Here is a 15,096-nt window from a genome sequence, read left to right as displayed (position 1 = left end):
GCAACACTTGCACATAAAAGCACATTTTTGGTATATTTATATAACACCCTGTATATAATATAAAAATAGTATTTTATAGAAACATGATTGAGGCACTGATGTACCAAAACTTTGAATGGAGTTTCTTTGAGATCACATGACTCACAGAACTTTTTAAATTTTGTTTCATCTTCATTTCGAAGCACCTTACAAAACGAGTGAAGTTTTATGAGCAAACACATTAAAAATAAAACATAAAACGGTTCACAGATTAATTAAATATCATAATGATAAAACACAAATAATATGGATGTATTTTTTATCATTTCGTATGAATATATTATTCATGTTTTGGAAGGCACTGTAGAACTTAAATAATACTTATTTAAATATGTCTTTAGATAAAATAATAATTCTATTACCTCGCATGATAACGAACAATGTAAATATTAATTTGGTTTTAAATAAATATATTTTTAAGAATTATTTTATATTGTTTTAATTACATTAGTTAACAGGCACTTCGTGTTTCATTTTACTATTTATTTTTCTTCTCGTAAACAAATACTTTATACAGATTTACCAACTGTTTGAAGATATATCTTCAAACGGATGACAATTCAAGCAAACAATAAATTCTGCTACGTTATATATATTTGAGTATTTGGTTATTTAATTAAAACGATATTTTTCGTAAATCATGCAAACATCGTACAAAATATTTTTAAATTAGCGGTGTCTGCGGAAAGAGGTACAATATTTACAGATGTATTGAAATGTACACTGAGAACAAACTACCAATTTTTACTCACGACGATTAATAATTCACTAATCACATACACATCACATGGCTTTAAAGACTAAGACTCTTTTTATTTAATTTGTCGAATATGGTCCAGCTGTCGTGAGAAAATATAAAACTTTAGTTCGCAATATTTACTGCCTGCGATTTTTGTACTTTTGATTAAATTAATATTTCTTCTTCATCTAACTTCTAAATTTTGATGAGCTTAAAATTTACGTGAGCAATACGATATCAAATTTTAAAAAAAGGTTTCTTAATAATCGCACAATACCCTCAATCAACAACTGTAAAATGCAAACTGCATTACTCAGTTGTAAGAAAAATATATTATGTTTGCAATGAAACATAAATTATTGAACTTATGAAATAACACAATTATCTTATCTATTTACAATTTCAAAAATACTTAGTTTCTAAATCGTAACGATTTAAAAATGAACAATATTAATACTCATTATGGCTACCGTGCGTTAACGTTAAACATTATAACAATAATAAACATAATAGGAAATAGAAATAAAATTTGCGATTAATTATTTTAAAAAGGGAATGAGAGAAGTAACAAAACAATAGAATTTTAACAAATCAACAAATTACAGATCTGATCAGTTCGCGTATATATTGTAACATATTTATCACTTCGTATTACATTTTGGCTTTGTTTAATAATAATTTAAATAAATCTAAGTAGCGAACTTATATGGGTAACTATAAATATAAATCTTTGATGCAATAAAGGAATGTATTTAATAGACTTAAGACCGTACTGTGGTGGGATGTATTATCAGGAACAGCCACGATGGCTTAAAATCATGTGTCCAAATCAGGGAAGTGCATAAATATTATTTATTTGTGCTTCAACCTAATTGTATATTTCAAGGTTCCCTTGGCTGCATTGTCAGAGCTAGGTTGGGATATGACAAAATTGGCATTATAAACTGATTTGTATTTTCTAAACTTTTCCGCTAATACGTAATTATTTTTTCGGTGACAATACACGGCGTTTACTTTTTTCTTAATAGCCATTTTATCAATGAAATTATTCTTTTCAAGGAAAACCCAAGGTTGCCATTTTCTACCGGTTAGGTCCGGGTTATATGTTTCTTTGTGATCGAATCTTTTGCTACTGGCATAATGTGCCCCATCTTCACTTTTTTTTATAACTACTTTTGGTATTCCACTTTTTCCTCGTTTTATTTTGTCTTTATGTTTTTTAAATTGAATTTCATCTATACTTTTAAGAACATCTTCGAATTTTGGTTTCTTTTTTTTTGGTATTTCTTTTTTTGTATTATTATTAATATATTTTATTATATTATCTATCTTTGGTTCCACTTTGGATACTTGTAACTGTTTCAAGGTATGAAGACGATGTTGAGGTAAGGTAAGTTTTATTTTGAGATCACGTATGCTTTCTTTCAAAGGTGGTATGTATTTTTGAGCAGCTTTTGTAATCAATGTCCCTGACGTACTAAAATTTGTGTTATAGTTCTGGTATTCCTTTTTTTCGGTGAGTTTATAACTTAATCGATCCAAGGATCCAATTTCATTAATTTTCGACACTCTAGACCCATTATGATTTGTTATTTTTAATAAAATGCTTGAATTTTTCTCCTCCGATGTTGTTGAAGACACTTCAGGTGAACTTGAATTTGAATAACTAGATAAAGCGTTTGTTGAACTCATCAAATAATCATTATTTGATTCGCATGAATGCACTATGCATTTTTCTTTTTCTTCATTATATTCACTTGTAACGTAAAAGTCGTTTATCTGTTTATTTTGTTTTATTTTTGTGATAGTTATATCTTCTTCGCTTATGTTTTCTTTTTCATTTGTAACTTCACACGTGTCGTATGTAAGAATCCCTTTTTCAGTTTTATCAAGATGATCATTTTCCAGTGAAAGATCTAATGTCTTATAGTCTTGATATTTATCTGAACTATGAGATTCTATATCTACAAGAGTTTTATTAACATTCATTTGCGGAGTCATATATAAGGTTTGCAGTATTTGTGTATCGCTACTACACATACTGTTACCATATATGTTTTTTATTTTGTCTATATGTTTACTATCACAAAATATAGCAGAGTCATCGCTTACTGTTTCATCGTCTATATTATTCTTTTTAGGTGACATATTTTCATAGTCAATATCATCAGTTACGTCGTCGCTTACTACTGTTTCTATACAAGCAACGTCTTCTACCCATGATTCTTCGACGGTTTTTTCTTCAATGAAATTTATATTATTCGAATACTCACAGAGCAGATCTGGCTCAACTGAAACCATTTCTGTGTTTAAAGTAGTATTTTCATTATTTGAAAAATCATTTTGCGTAATATTATTTGATATATCATCGGGTATTTCAGTGTAGTACATTTTGTCTGTATCATCTTGTTCTTCGGTTATAATTATATCATTGTCTATAAGTATAAATACGTTGTCGTCATTGTAGAATGTCGATATAGAATTTCTTCGGTTAGTTTGTATTATACTACACAATTCTTCTGAAATCACAGGGTTTACAATGTTATGATTTCTTTTTTTACGTTTGGTAGGAGCAAAGAGTGAAAGGTTTTCATTTTCTTCGTAATCTCCTAATGCTGATTCTGATAAAGATCTTTTTAAAACATTTAGTCGCATAAGAGGGGCGCAATTTGTCGTTTTTGTACAGTTTTCCTCATTAAGAAATGTTTCATCACCAGTACTTTTTTTTAAATCTTTGCCGTCTCTTTGGGCTTTAAAAGAACCACAATTAATTATTTGATCTTCGTTTGCACAACTTTCAGGGACATCTATGATATCATATACATCATTTTGCACAGCACTCTTTATTTCTACGTCTTTGCTTTCTTTTTTCACATCTTCGTTTAATATTACGTCTGAAGTATTTGCTTTGGTTAGTTTTTCTGTTGTTTCAAAAACATTATTTGATATTACTTTGCAAATCCCTTCATGGAATGTAAGAAGTTTTTGAATTCTAGATGAATAAAGTTCTTTGGCAAAATAACTGTATTTTCTTTTTCTATATGGACTTTTAATAGCTTTAGTCATTTTCAGCTTACTGCTGAACTCTTCAACATCATTTTTAATATTTTCTTTTTCTTTACTAGGGCTAATTTCTTGATTGTCTTTTAGTTTTTCATTATTGATATTTGTACACGGAACTAATTTTTCGTTATTGCAATTTTTGTCTTGATTCCGATTTGAAAGTTCCTCTTCCTTCTTTTCTGAACTTTTTAAGTCAACATTATTGAGTGGCGAATGGGTTATTCGTTTTTCACAGTTACTACTAGATTCGGATGAATCTAATATGGTCATGTAGTCATTCACCTTCGTTTCAATCATGTTTGTGTCTTGACTACTGTCTTTCAATAAAGAATCTTTCAATTTTGGTATGGCATTATAATCGTAGGTTTTATAATTTACTTCTAAATGGTCATTTATAGGATAAGATTTCACATACTGAAGCTGCTCAAGTTCCTCATTTATATCTTTTGTTTCAATTATATCTGGCATTAAGATTTTTTCTTCTTCGCCATTTTTATTTTTCGTACTATTTACAATTTCTTTTATTTCATCAAAAACTCCAGTTAAATCTTCTTTATTACTTTCTACTGACGTTGCATTTTGCAAAATAGATCCTTCATTAATTTTGTTTTTAATGACTTTACTAAGTACAGTCTCTATCGTACTGTTTTCTCTTGCAGTGATAATGTTAATATTTTTATCCTCGGTAGTTTCAGCTTCAGTTTCTATCATGACATGCATTTTATCATCATCATCACATTTATTTTCGTTTGCGGTGATTGTATCACTATTACTTTCAACTTCTTTTTCATCGGAGTCTAGTGTAGACTCATATTCGATAGTCTCTAAGTTTTTCTCAAGGTAATTTTCTACTTTATCACTGATTACATCCGGAATTGTTGTAAATATTTGATTATTTTTTATATTTTCTTCATCAACTGTTTCCGATACAGTGAAGGATACACCTAAGCAGTCGTTTCCCTGGATTATATCACCTGTACTATTTTGTTGTAGATTAGCATACTCTTCAATTTCAGTTATATTTGAAATGTTTTTTATAACAGGGATACTATTTTCTTTGTTTGGGTTATCTATCGCCATTTCATAAGATATCAATGCATTATTGTTAATAGTAACATCTTCAATGGTTTCAATTTCTTTTATCTCTTTTATTTGTAATTCTATAGGTTGATCTTTTGATATAATTTCTTTATCAATTACTGATGTAAAATTTATATTCTCATTATCACTAAAGTAATCTGGTTCATCATTACATTTACTAAGGCAATCGTACGATTTCGTTTCTTCAGTTTTATTTAAGCTAAAATCAATAGCTGTGTCGAAAGACAACATTTTGCTATTTTCACTGTTATCAGGCAGTAAAGAAGAAAGAAGGTTTTCAGAATTTTGATCCGTATTATAGTTGTTATTTATATTCTCACTCAAAGTGTTGTTGGTAGTTGAGCAAGAGTTATTAGTATCTTCAGGTAATTTAGTATCTGGATTTTTTATAATTACACTGTTTATTCGCTGCTGTGCTGTACCTACATTGCTTTTTTCTAGAATATCTTCTTTAGAAATTAAATCGCATTTTTTGTTCTTCCTATATTTACTTAACTTGGAAAATTCTTTTTCAGGCGCAGAACCCAAACAAAATTGTGACGGTAAGTTAGTACTGTTTTGTTGGAAATTGTTCTTTTCATGGCTGACTTGGTCTAAATTCAATTGCACTAAATCCTTTTGAAACAGATGTGATTCAGATTCAATTTTATTTGCTTTTATAAATTGTTGATTAATTTCAGGAAAATTAAGCTCGATGTCATTATCTAATCTTGGGAGAGAGGCTAAGCATATACCGGAATTGCTGTCAAAGTCTTGAACATTATAATGGTTGTTTTTTATCCCATTAGCATAGTTATTAACAGTATATTGTTTACTAATCATATCACAACTTGCAATTTTAATATTACTATGATTTCTATTGTCATCATTCATTGATAACCTTGGTGACTTGGATCTATTAGTGATTGGGTTAGCAACTTTTTCAATAATTCTTTCCCCTAATATACTCTGTATTGGTGTTGCAACTTCTACATTTAACATTTGGGGACTACAAGGTTTTATTTCAAAGTTACAACCTACTTCTTTATGAATAACAGATTGGCTAATTTTTGCTTCTACATCTAAAGGAGAAACTGGCCGTGGCAAAGTTACAATTTCTTTATCATTTGGTCTTTTAGACAATGAGTGATCTTTATGTACTTTTTGAATATTTTTAAAGTTATTGTTAATTGGTGATTCCAAAAGTTCTTCATATTGATTTAACAATTCTATGTTGTTATAACCTTTTATATTTTCAGGAAGTTTAGAAATTTTCTGTATATGTTCGTATTTACTAAGTTCCTCACTAGGTACATTTACTAATCCAAGAACATAGAGTTGTTCCTGATTATTAGTCGTTTTAGATGGTATAGAAAAATTATTTTGATGAATTTGTGTCACAATCTCTTTATTGGATTCACTGGCCTCATCTTCTCCTTCATTCCACATTTGTAAAAATTGTCTAACATCAATATTCTTTTTGCTTGAAGAATTTATTTTATTTTTAGGGTTTTTTTCAGAATTATTAATATGTAAGACATTTCGATGAATTGTTTGGTTGTTATAGTCATGTCTTCTGTATCTTTCTTTATGAGCTGACATATTGTTAGCATCCAAACTTCTCGCACTGTTAGTCGATGATTGGCTTACATACCCACAGTCCTCTTGACCCGTTCCTACAGTATGTGCAGTATCATTACTAGTGTTTGAGTCAGAAGGAGAAATAGCAACAGTGTTTGGTGAAAATTGTAAAGGTATTCTTGGTAATGAATAATTTAAATTTACAGACTGATCTATATTCCTATGATGAACATTATACTCATAATGTTTTAAAGGTATATTCTCTCTTCTATAGATTTGATGTTGTGGCATAGAATGCATATTCAATGTGGGGTGATTTTGTAATAAAATTTCACTCCTCATATGCTGTGTATGATTAATTTCATTATAATAAACATTCTCAGGCATGGGGTAACCTTTGTTACGAGAAGTATCTAACTCAACATAAATTTTGTTATTAGTTTCATATGGCAACTTATTTGCAGCCATTGCTTTAGCTGGTAAATCTGTAAAAGACTTATTTTGTATGCAATTCCCTGATGTTGGACCGTACGAAGGGTGAATAACTTGGTTATGAAATTGAGGATTAAAATTTGGTTGTTGATTAGATCTTTGGTAACCATCTACAAAAGATTCATGGACTCTTCTATCCAGGTATTTTAACGGTACTTGGGAATAGACCGGATATGGATGCGGGTGTATTGATTTTTGTAAATCATATTTGTGAGGTGTGAATGACACAGGTGGATGAAAATTATTTTGATAATTATTTATATAGTCATACCTTGATTGTTGATGCTTTTCTTTCAAAACAGGGTATGGCTTAAACCGTATATTAGCTTCTTGATAAAAACGTTCCGAATAAACTTGAGCAGCTTCTTCACGATGTACCCTGTGAGGATGTGGTATTGTCACAGGTCTTGGACCAACACCACCGGGATATTCTTGAAACTGGTAAATTTCAGGAGCACCATAAGGTCTCGGAGGCCGAATACTAACACCAGCAGGCCACCCATAATGCGGTACTGCTCTACTATAAGCAGGATTAACACTAGACATAGGCATGTCAGCATTTCTAACACTTTTTAGTTCATTGGTCACAGAATTCATATTATAAGGCACATCACAGTATTTAGCCTCTTGTGGCATATTTAACTTTGAATTTTTTAAACTACTTTCATCACTATTTTTTATGGAATTATATGAAGGTGGAACCATTACACGCTGCATATTTTCTTGGAATGTTTGTCTTGGTGATATGTTCCTGATAGGGGGATATTCGGATAACTTATTTGGGTAATCAGGTGGTTGACGGTATGTATTATCTGAACAAGGCCAAGGTTCAACTGGCGCTTTTTTTAAATAAACATCACTAGAGGTTTGAGTGAGCACCCGATCAGGTCCAATAATAGCGCACGGCCGCGCGGCCGCCGCATCCACCTTGCCCATTGAGTTTGATCCAATTTCATGATATGATTTGCTTTTGTTACCTGGCAGCGTTGGGCTGCTGTGGACATATTTAGTACTGTCATCACTTAAGCTTATACTGAGTGGTGCGTTGGCCCTTAATTCTTTAGGATCCATGGCTACCTTGTTTAGGATATGTTATACACTGATTTCTTAACATTTTTTTATGTCTTCGGACGTCCTCCGTAATAAATCAATCTTCAAAAATTGAGCAATACATCCCTCATTCTGAAATATAAACAAAATATCAAACACCTCTGACAACTGTCAAAACACTTTGCCACATACACCATATGTTATTTGGAAAATCAAAGAGGTCAATTAAGTAACATCGAGCAGACTGTAAGAAACTTACCCTCAAAATTTAATAAAAAACATAAAACATCAATATTATTTCCTTGGAGACACCGATTTATTACGTTCCTACGCCGTCGACTTTATTACGCTTAGTGTTACATGATGTAAAAAAAAAAACAAAAATATATTGCAGCACTTAAAAAAAACTTTTGAATTTAATATTAATATATATTTTATTAAACTTTATCTATGAATTTACGTTTTTAATTTAGAATGTATTTAATACTGAAATTAAATTACAAATACGCGTTAATTTGTGTTTTTGCTTTAAAAAATTAAGCAAATCGCCATGTCATATTGTGTCAAAATTGACAAATGTCAATGTCATGTTCTTAAATAGTTTTTATCCTAGCAATGAATAATGTCTGGGTATCGTGATAAGCCTGCGTAAAATTTATAGTTTTAGTTAACTATAAAACAAAACAAAACGAGAAAAGCATGAAGTACATTTCAATTACTTTGATTTTGTCACTTATTTTTGCGGGATATGTAATTAATACTATTTGGACATTAGCCGAAATTTTTATTCCACCGGAATGTAGTCGTGGCGAAAGATGTTTTTCAAATTATTTAGCATCAAATCCCGTACAGCATCTAGTATTATACACTTCCGTTAAGGAGTATCCTTATAGAAATGGAATCTATGAGGCATCTGTAAATAAAGTACATACTTCCTTAAAGTTTGATTATCGGAATGAAGCAACCGTGTAAGTGACGTTTCTGTGCTATTTATTAGGCTTAGAATTTATATTATTCTAATCTAAAGTGAAATTTTAGGGTGGTGACACTGAAAATACCTCGTAAGACCCGTAACAATGGAACATTTTATATGCATGCAGTTTTATTAGATGAAAAACGGCTTTACGACGATTTTATTGACATATTTCGTACAGAGTCCGTTCACACATTACCTCTAGTAACACACATTGAACCACAAGCCGCTACATTTAATCTTCTACAGTCCAATGTAAGTTTGTAATTATTGTTTAGTTATATTGCAGTAAATTTCATAAGATAAACAGAATTTTATGCACTGACTAAAACTTATTTAGTGTAGTGAGTTATGAAATAAATATCAACAAATGTTAATATTGTATTTTTACTAATAAAGTAAATTCTATATAAGTAATAATGTGACCAATATTTTATTTTTCAGGATGAAGGAAAAAAACAAAACACAGAAAAAAAGCTTAAACCATACTCACACATAGCTACAGTTGCACCATTAGCAATTTTAACTGACAACTTAAATTTACCTGTTCATAAAATACCTGCTGAATTATATCCTTATATGAGGTAATTATTTTTTTTTAATCTTTGTCTTTATAAGGTATAATTTTTAATTTTTTTTTAATTTTATTTGCAGAGTACGAGGTGAAAAATTCCTTCCTATAATACAGCATAATGTTTTAAAATCCCGAATTTCCCATTTGCAACTGCTGAACAGCAGCACACCGGAAGTTAATGTAACTGTCACTGTAGCTCCGGCTACATATGGTTCTCTGCGCCTGGCATTGCATGTGCGACTTGCATTGGAACAACTACATGGCTTGGGTTTCAGCAATAAAGATGTTGATGATGTTAAAGGAATATTTGCTGACACCAATCTTTATTTACTATCTGCAACAGTTTTAATTGCTAGCTGTCATGTAAGTTATCATTAAATATTAATTGTCACTGTTGTTAATAAATGGTATTAAATCTAAAAAATAATACTATTTACAAATATATTGCTGCCCATTGCCCATTACTTATTCTATTTAAGAATAAATGAAGTAAAGTAAAGCCGCAGCCTGTTGATGACCTACCATTGGGCTAAGGCCTCCTCTCCCTTAGAGAAGACAGTTTGGAGCTAATTTCACCATGCTTATCCAATGACCACTTATGGATAAATATGTACCAAATTTAATTGAAAATAGACACATGCAGGCTTCCCCATGATTTTCCTCTTCACCACCAAGCACGAGAGGAATTAAAAACACCAATTAAGTACATAGAATTTTGTTGTTGCTTGCCTGGTCTTGAATGTGCAGTCATTTGTTAAGTTGCACTTGTTCTAATCATTGGACCATCTTGGTTCATGTTCAAGTTCACAAATCTGATCTAAATTTTCTTGTTTGCAGTTATTATTTGACTTTCTGGCATTCAAGAATGATGTGTCCTTTTGGAAGCGAAAGCGGTCGCTGGCTGGTCTCTCTGCTCGGACCGTTATTTGGCGTGCTTTCTCACAATTAGTCATTTTCTTTTATCTGCTAGATGAACAAACTTCATTATTAGTTCTCGTTCCCGCCGGTATCAGTGCAGTAATAGAGGTAATTTATATTTACATTTAATTTTGTTATAAAATAACTAGTCGTACTTGTCTCAATGGAATAACTAATATTCTCATTTTTCTAACGACCTAAAACTTTAAATTTTGTTAAATTATTATTAAAACATACTTACGCTGAGGGAACAGATACACGAATCCACATTCACTTTTTTTATGTCGTGGGGATATTTCACTGTTACTGAGATGTTAAGAAAATATTGGCGAATAAGACCTGCAATCAACTGTTATTTACGTTGTATATATGTTAATGTATGACTTCTAATTATACTAAAATTTATCTTTGATATCGTATCAAATAATTTACCTACTGGCAGCAAAGAGGCGAACCGTTACGTCGTAATCGAGTAGTAAAATTGTATGCTTGTATTATTTTATGAAAAACTGTGGTGTGATTAGATTTTGTAGCAGCAAGTATTTAAGCGATCTGAGGAGATGCTAAAGTGTGAATCGTATCGCTCGGCAGGCGTGGAAGGTGAGTGTGGTGCTGCACGTGCGCGTGGCGCGCGAGGGCTGGCGGCTGCGCGTGTGGCGCGCGCGCGCGGACGCGGCCGAGCGCAGCACGGCGCGCGCCGACCGCGAGGCCATGCGCTACCTCTCGCTGCTGCTCTACCCGCTGTGCGGCGCCGGCGCGCTATACTCGCTGCTCTACGAGCCGCACCGCGGGTACGTTCGTCGTACAGCGTTCGCGGAGCCGACTACCTCCTGCTTTTTTTTATCTCGCTGGAAAAACGCGTTACGCGTTTCCGCCACATAAAGTGGGGGGTATGGGGGCTTGCTCTCGGAACATATTATTTTCTATTTTAAACGAGTATGAATTATTAAGTCAAAACTAATGTCGCAAATTATTTCGCAACACTCAACTCAACAATCAGATTTCAAAAACCTCCTAAGACACGGAGTCTTATCTTATTTCTTGTTTTTGTACGATATCGCTATACCCCAAGGAGCAGACGAGTAACCATAGACGTCAACTGATCTATGCGACGTATCAGCCATATAATGTGCCACATGCCCGCAGCTGGTACTCGTGGGCACTGACGAGCGTGGTGAACGGCGTGTACGCGTTCGGGTTCCTGCTGATGCTGCCGCAGCTGTTCGTGAACTACCGGCTGCGCTCGGTGGCGGCGCTGCCGTGGCGCGCCTTCATGTACAAGGCCTTCAACACGTTCATCGACGACGTGTTCGCCTTCATCATCACCATGCCCACCGCGCACCGCGTGGCCTGCTTCCGCGACGACCTCGTCTTCCTCGTCTACTTGTACCAAAGATGGTGAAGCACCTTTCAAATTTATTCTTCTAAATTTACCTGAAATTCCCATTTTTATTTTTATCTAGTTTAATCGGCATCACTCACTCTTCTAACACTAATTAAGTATTGCTACTTGGCTTTAGAATATATGATGTATGGTTGGTACACAAATGGCATTAGACTGACGGTATATTGCCAACCCGAAATGAAAAAATGGGTAGGCGCGAATGATAATACATTGTATGAGGCTAACTGTGGCTACAATATTCAAGTATCTTTACTCAACAGAGGAGTATTACACTTTCTTATTGATCATCAAAATTCTACCACCTACGGAAAAACACACCTCAGACCTGAGAAGAACCGGCGAATTATTTTTGTAAAGCCCTGGAGGCAATTGTTCATTACCAAGACGTAATCATCCGCGAAGTCGTTTAATGTTATAATTACTCTTCTTTGGTAGTTTTTTAAATGAAATGGAACAATTTTGAACGTTTTTTGGGATCTTTTTGAATATAGTATCATATATGGTTTAGAGTTTACAATCATGGTAAAATTCTATGTTGACTCAAGAGAATAATACAATTATGTAAAAATACTTCTTATATTTGAGCAGCGTGGCGGTAAAAAATAACTCATTAGTAACCACCTATTATAGAAAAAAATATTCTTATTTATTCAATGTACAATATCTAATTTTATTACTACAAATTCCGCCTAACCTAACTTTTCGTCCCTCAGGTTATATCCCGTAGACAAGACCCGAACCGACACCGCTGCCAGCATGGACGAGAACCCCGAGGAGCTGGAGCCCATAAAACAGAAAGATGACTGATGAAGTATATTCTAATTAGTATACATAATATTACATAATTATTATTATTTTAGAAAATTCAACGAGGCTATGGTGCTATGCTATGCGCATTTAACGATTAAGTGTACGTCCTGAGGTTCGACGCACCGCGCCCGCAACGCGCCCGCAACGCGCCCGCAACGCGCCCGTACCGCGCCCGCACTGATTGCACCACGCGGGCGGTGCGACAACGCTCAGGACGCACACTAAGAGAGAGCACTGTTGCATATCATTTATATGTCCGGGGGCAAAAACTTACCCATTGATGATATCATCGTTGAAATAAAAAAGAAATTTTTTTTCATTTCTCTAGAGATTAAACAAATAATGAAAATTTAAATTTATTGTATAATAATTACATTGTTTTTGTAAGCAAGAAAAGTTGGTGGTTTCCAAAAGAATAGTTAACACCTCCGATATGGCGGCGGGGAATTAATCTACCCAACAAAACAATTTCCAAGGAGGCTTGCCCTTAAAATTGCTCTATACATTTTCTTGTTTAATAATCACCTGCGCCGAACCCGAATATAACAAATATCGATATAGAGTTGTAATCATATGAAAATATCTTTACAACAAGAGGCAGCATGTTTTATTTCTGATTGGTATTTTTGCAATATTTTTTTTTTATTTCTTCTACAATAAATTAAACCAAGTTTTACGTGTTAAGGTACATTTAAAATTGTTATTATTTTTTTTCATGACAATTGTATCGATATTTGAAAATATCAACGGTAATTATGACAGCCAATGTCGTGAAAAACAAAAAACAGTTTTAATGTATACGGAACCCACGTGGCGATATAAATGATAAGTAAAGTACTCGGATAATATTCACTTAATCTTCATATTTTATTATTATTCCATACTTACATAATTAGATATATTGTATTTCGAGAACAATTATTTGTTCGAAAAACGAATTTATTTTTAAATTGACTGACGAACGTTTTATCTAAACTGACAAATAAATATGGCAACATTCACCGAATACAATGATGTATGACTTTAAATGTTCCTTTTTATTGGCTCTCGAGGCTTTACATTAGTATAATTGTTGTGTTTATTTCAAAAATATACATACTTAATTTATTTGAATAGAATAATTTTAATCATAAATGAAATGTTTAAATATGATTTTTTGTAATTATTTTTTTGTTGTGTCTGTGTTGTACTATGTCCCAGTATAAACTTTATGTGGAATATATTTATTTCAAATTTATCTTAAAAATATTCAAAACAGAGGAAATATAAAGACTTAGAACTGCTTGAACTAGAAATGATTTTTTTTGCAAAAAAAACGGCCTGCTCTCTTAGAGAAAAATGCTACAACTATTAATTTGCAGCGGTGTACTATAAGCAGCTTTGTTGTAATTTTTTTGGTATTATAATTGTTTTTATTATAAATTCCAAACGTGGCTGATACACATTAGTATTTTTTGATTCGTTTTTTAATAGAATTTTGTCCGTTTTTTTATTTATTTTAAATTATTATTTGAAATTAGACAGCACTACTGGTGTTTAGAAGTTGTAGCATTTAAGTGATGCAATTTAAAATATTCATTCCAAGTAGTCAATTGTGGTTGTTGTTGTTTTGTTAATATGTTTTTACTAGATCTAAATATAATGTTGTTCTTTTGTAATTTAATGAAAAACTGTCTCTCCATATGTTAATGATACGTGTGTATTTGATTAATATAATAGTAGTTGTTTTTCTTTACCATCAGTTGAATGTATTTTTGTTTCATATCTAAATGCTCAAATTATAATAAAGAAACTTTAATTTTTGATCGTTTTTATTTTGTTTGTTATTCGTTTCAATGAGGTTTCTGAAAACTATACAGGTATTATGCTCTAGATCTCTACGGTCGCCGATAAAGAACTACATATCCATTCACACAATTTAACATAACATATTTTTAATTCGCCATGCAAATGTCCGAATACTAACTTCAAGCTTGATGCAAAATGTTTTTTGACAGATTAAAATTTATTAATAGGCTAAATTAAAGGTAATAGAGAGAATATCGTGGCCCAAGAAAGATGTATTGAGGCATTTCTTTCAAAAAGACCATAACATTGTCAATGCACATTATACTGTTGTTATTATGAATATATCAAATTAATTAAAAGTAGTAAAATTGTCTAAATCTCATTGTCTTTGATTGGTTAGTATCTATAATATTTGACGCCATAAGTCTATGAATGTATATGTTGAGCAGGATCAATGCGGAATAAATCTATTTTAATAATTACATATGTTGTTAATAAACCTTTAAATAAGACAAGTCATTTAATGGTTACAATAATACATAAAGATATTGTAACGTAATTGTATACCCACGTTTTGACCTAAA

The 15,096-nt window shown here is 32.2% G+C and overlaps 2 protein-coding genes across 3 annotated transcripts; one reads left to right on the top strand and one right to left on the bottom strand.

The window, feature by feature from the left end:
- Positions 1 to 407: 407 nt before the first annotated feature.
- On the bottom strand, positions 408 to 8,404 carry LOC125070917 (putative uncharacterized protein DDB_G0282133). The gene is made up of 2 exons (XM_047680973.1): positions 8,304 to 8,404; positions 408 to 8,176 (listed from the first exon to the last, which is right to left on the bottom strand). The coding sequence occupies exon 2, from the start codon at positions 8,063 to 8,065 to the stop codon at positions 1,631 to 1,633; it is 6,435 nt and encodes a 2,144-aa protein (XP_047536929.1). The 5' UTR covers positions 8,066 to 8,176; positions 8,304 to 8,404; the 3' UTR covers positions 408 to 1,630.
- A 247-nt stretch (positions 8,405 to 8,651) lies between these two features.
- Positions 8,652 to 14,484, top strand: LOC125066641 (cleft lip and palate transmembrane protein 1-like protein). 2 transcript variants are annotated; one of them, XR_007119692.1, is made up of 9 exons: positions 8,652 to 9,012; positions 9,083 to 9,272; positions 9,462 to 9,601; positions 9,672 to 9,954; positions 10,429 to 10,617; positions 11,101 to 11,300; positions 11,656 to 11,907; positions 12,628 to 12,805; positions 12,941 to 14,484. XR_007119692.1 is itself a non-coding variant. In XM_047674842.1 (8 exons), exons 1-8 carry the CDS (start codon positions 8,744 to 8,746, stop codon positions 12,719 to 12,721), a joined length of 1,617 nt encoding a protein of 538 aa, XP_047530798.1. In that variant the 5' UTR covers positions 8,652 to 8,743; the 3' UTR covers positions 12,722 to 14,483. The 2 variants fall into 2 exon arrangements, 1 of the variants encoding a protein (XP_047530798.1); XM_047674842.1 differs by having other exon boundaries at positions 12,628 to 14,483.
- The last annotated feature ends 612 nt before the right edge of the window (positions 14,485 to 15,096 follow it).

Source organism: Vanessa atalanta, chromosome 1, assembly GCF_905147765.1.
Source record: "Vanessa atalanta chromosome 1, ilVanAtal1.2, whole genome shotgun sequence".
Taxonomy (NCBI): Eukaryota; Metazoa; Arthropoda; class Insecta; order Lepidoptera; family Nymphalidae; genus Vanessa; species Vanessa atalanta.
Note: the sequence above shows the minus strand (reverse complement) of the source record. Positions and strands in the feature narration are given on the sequence as shown.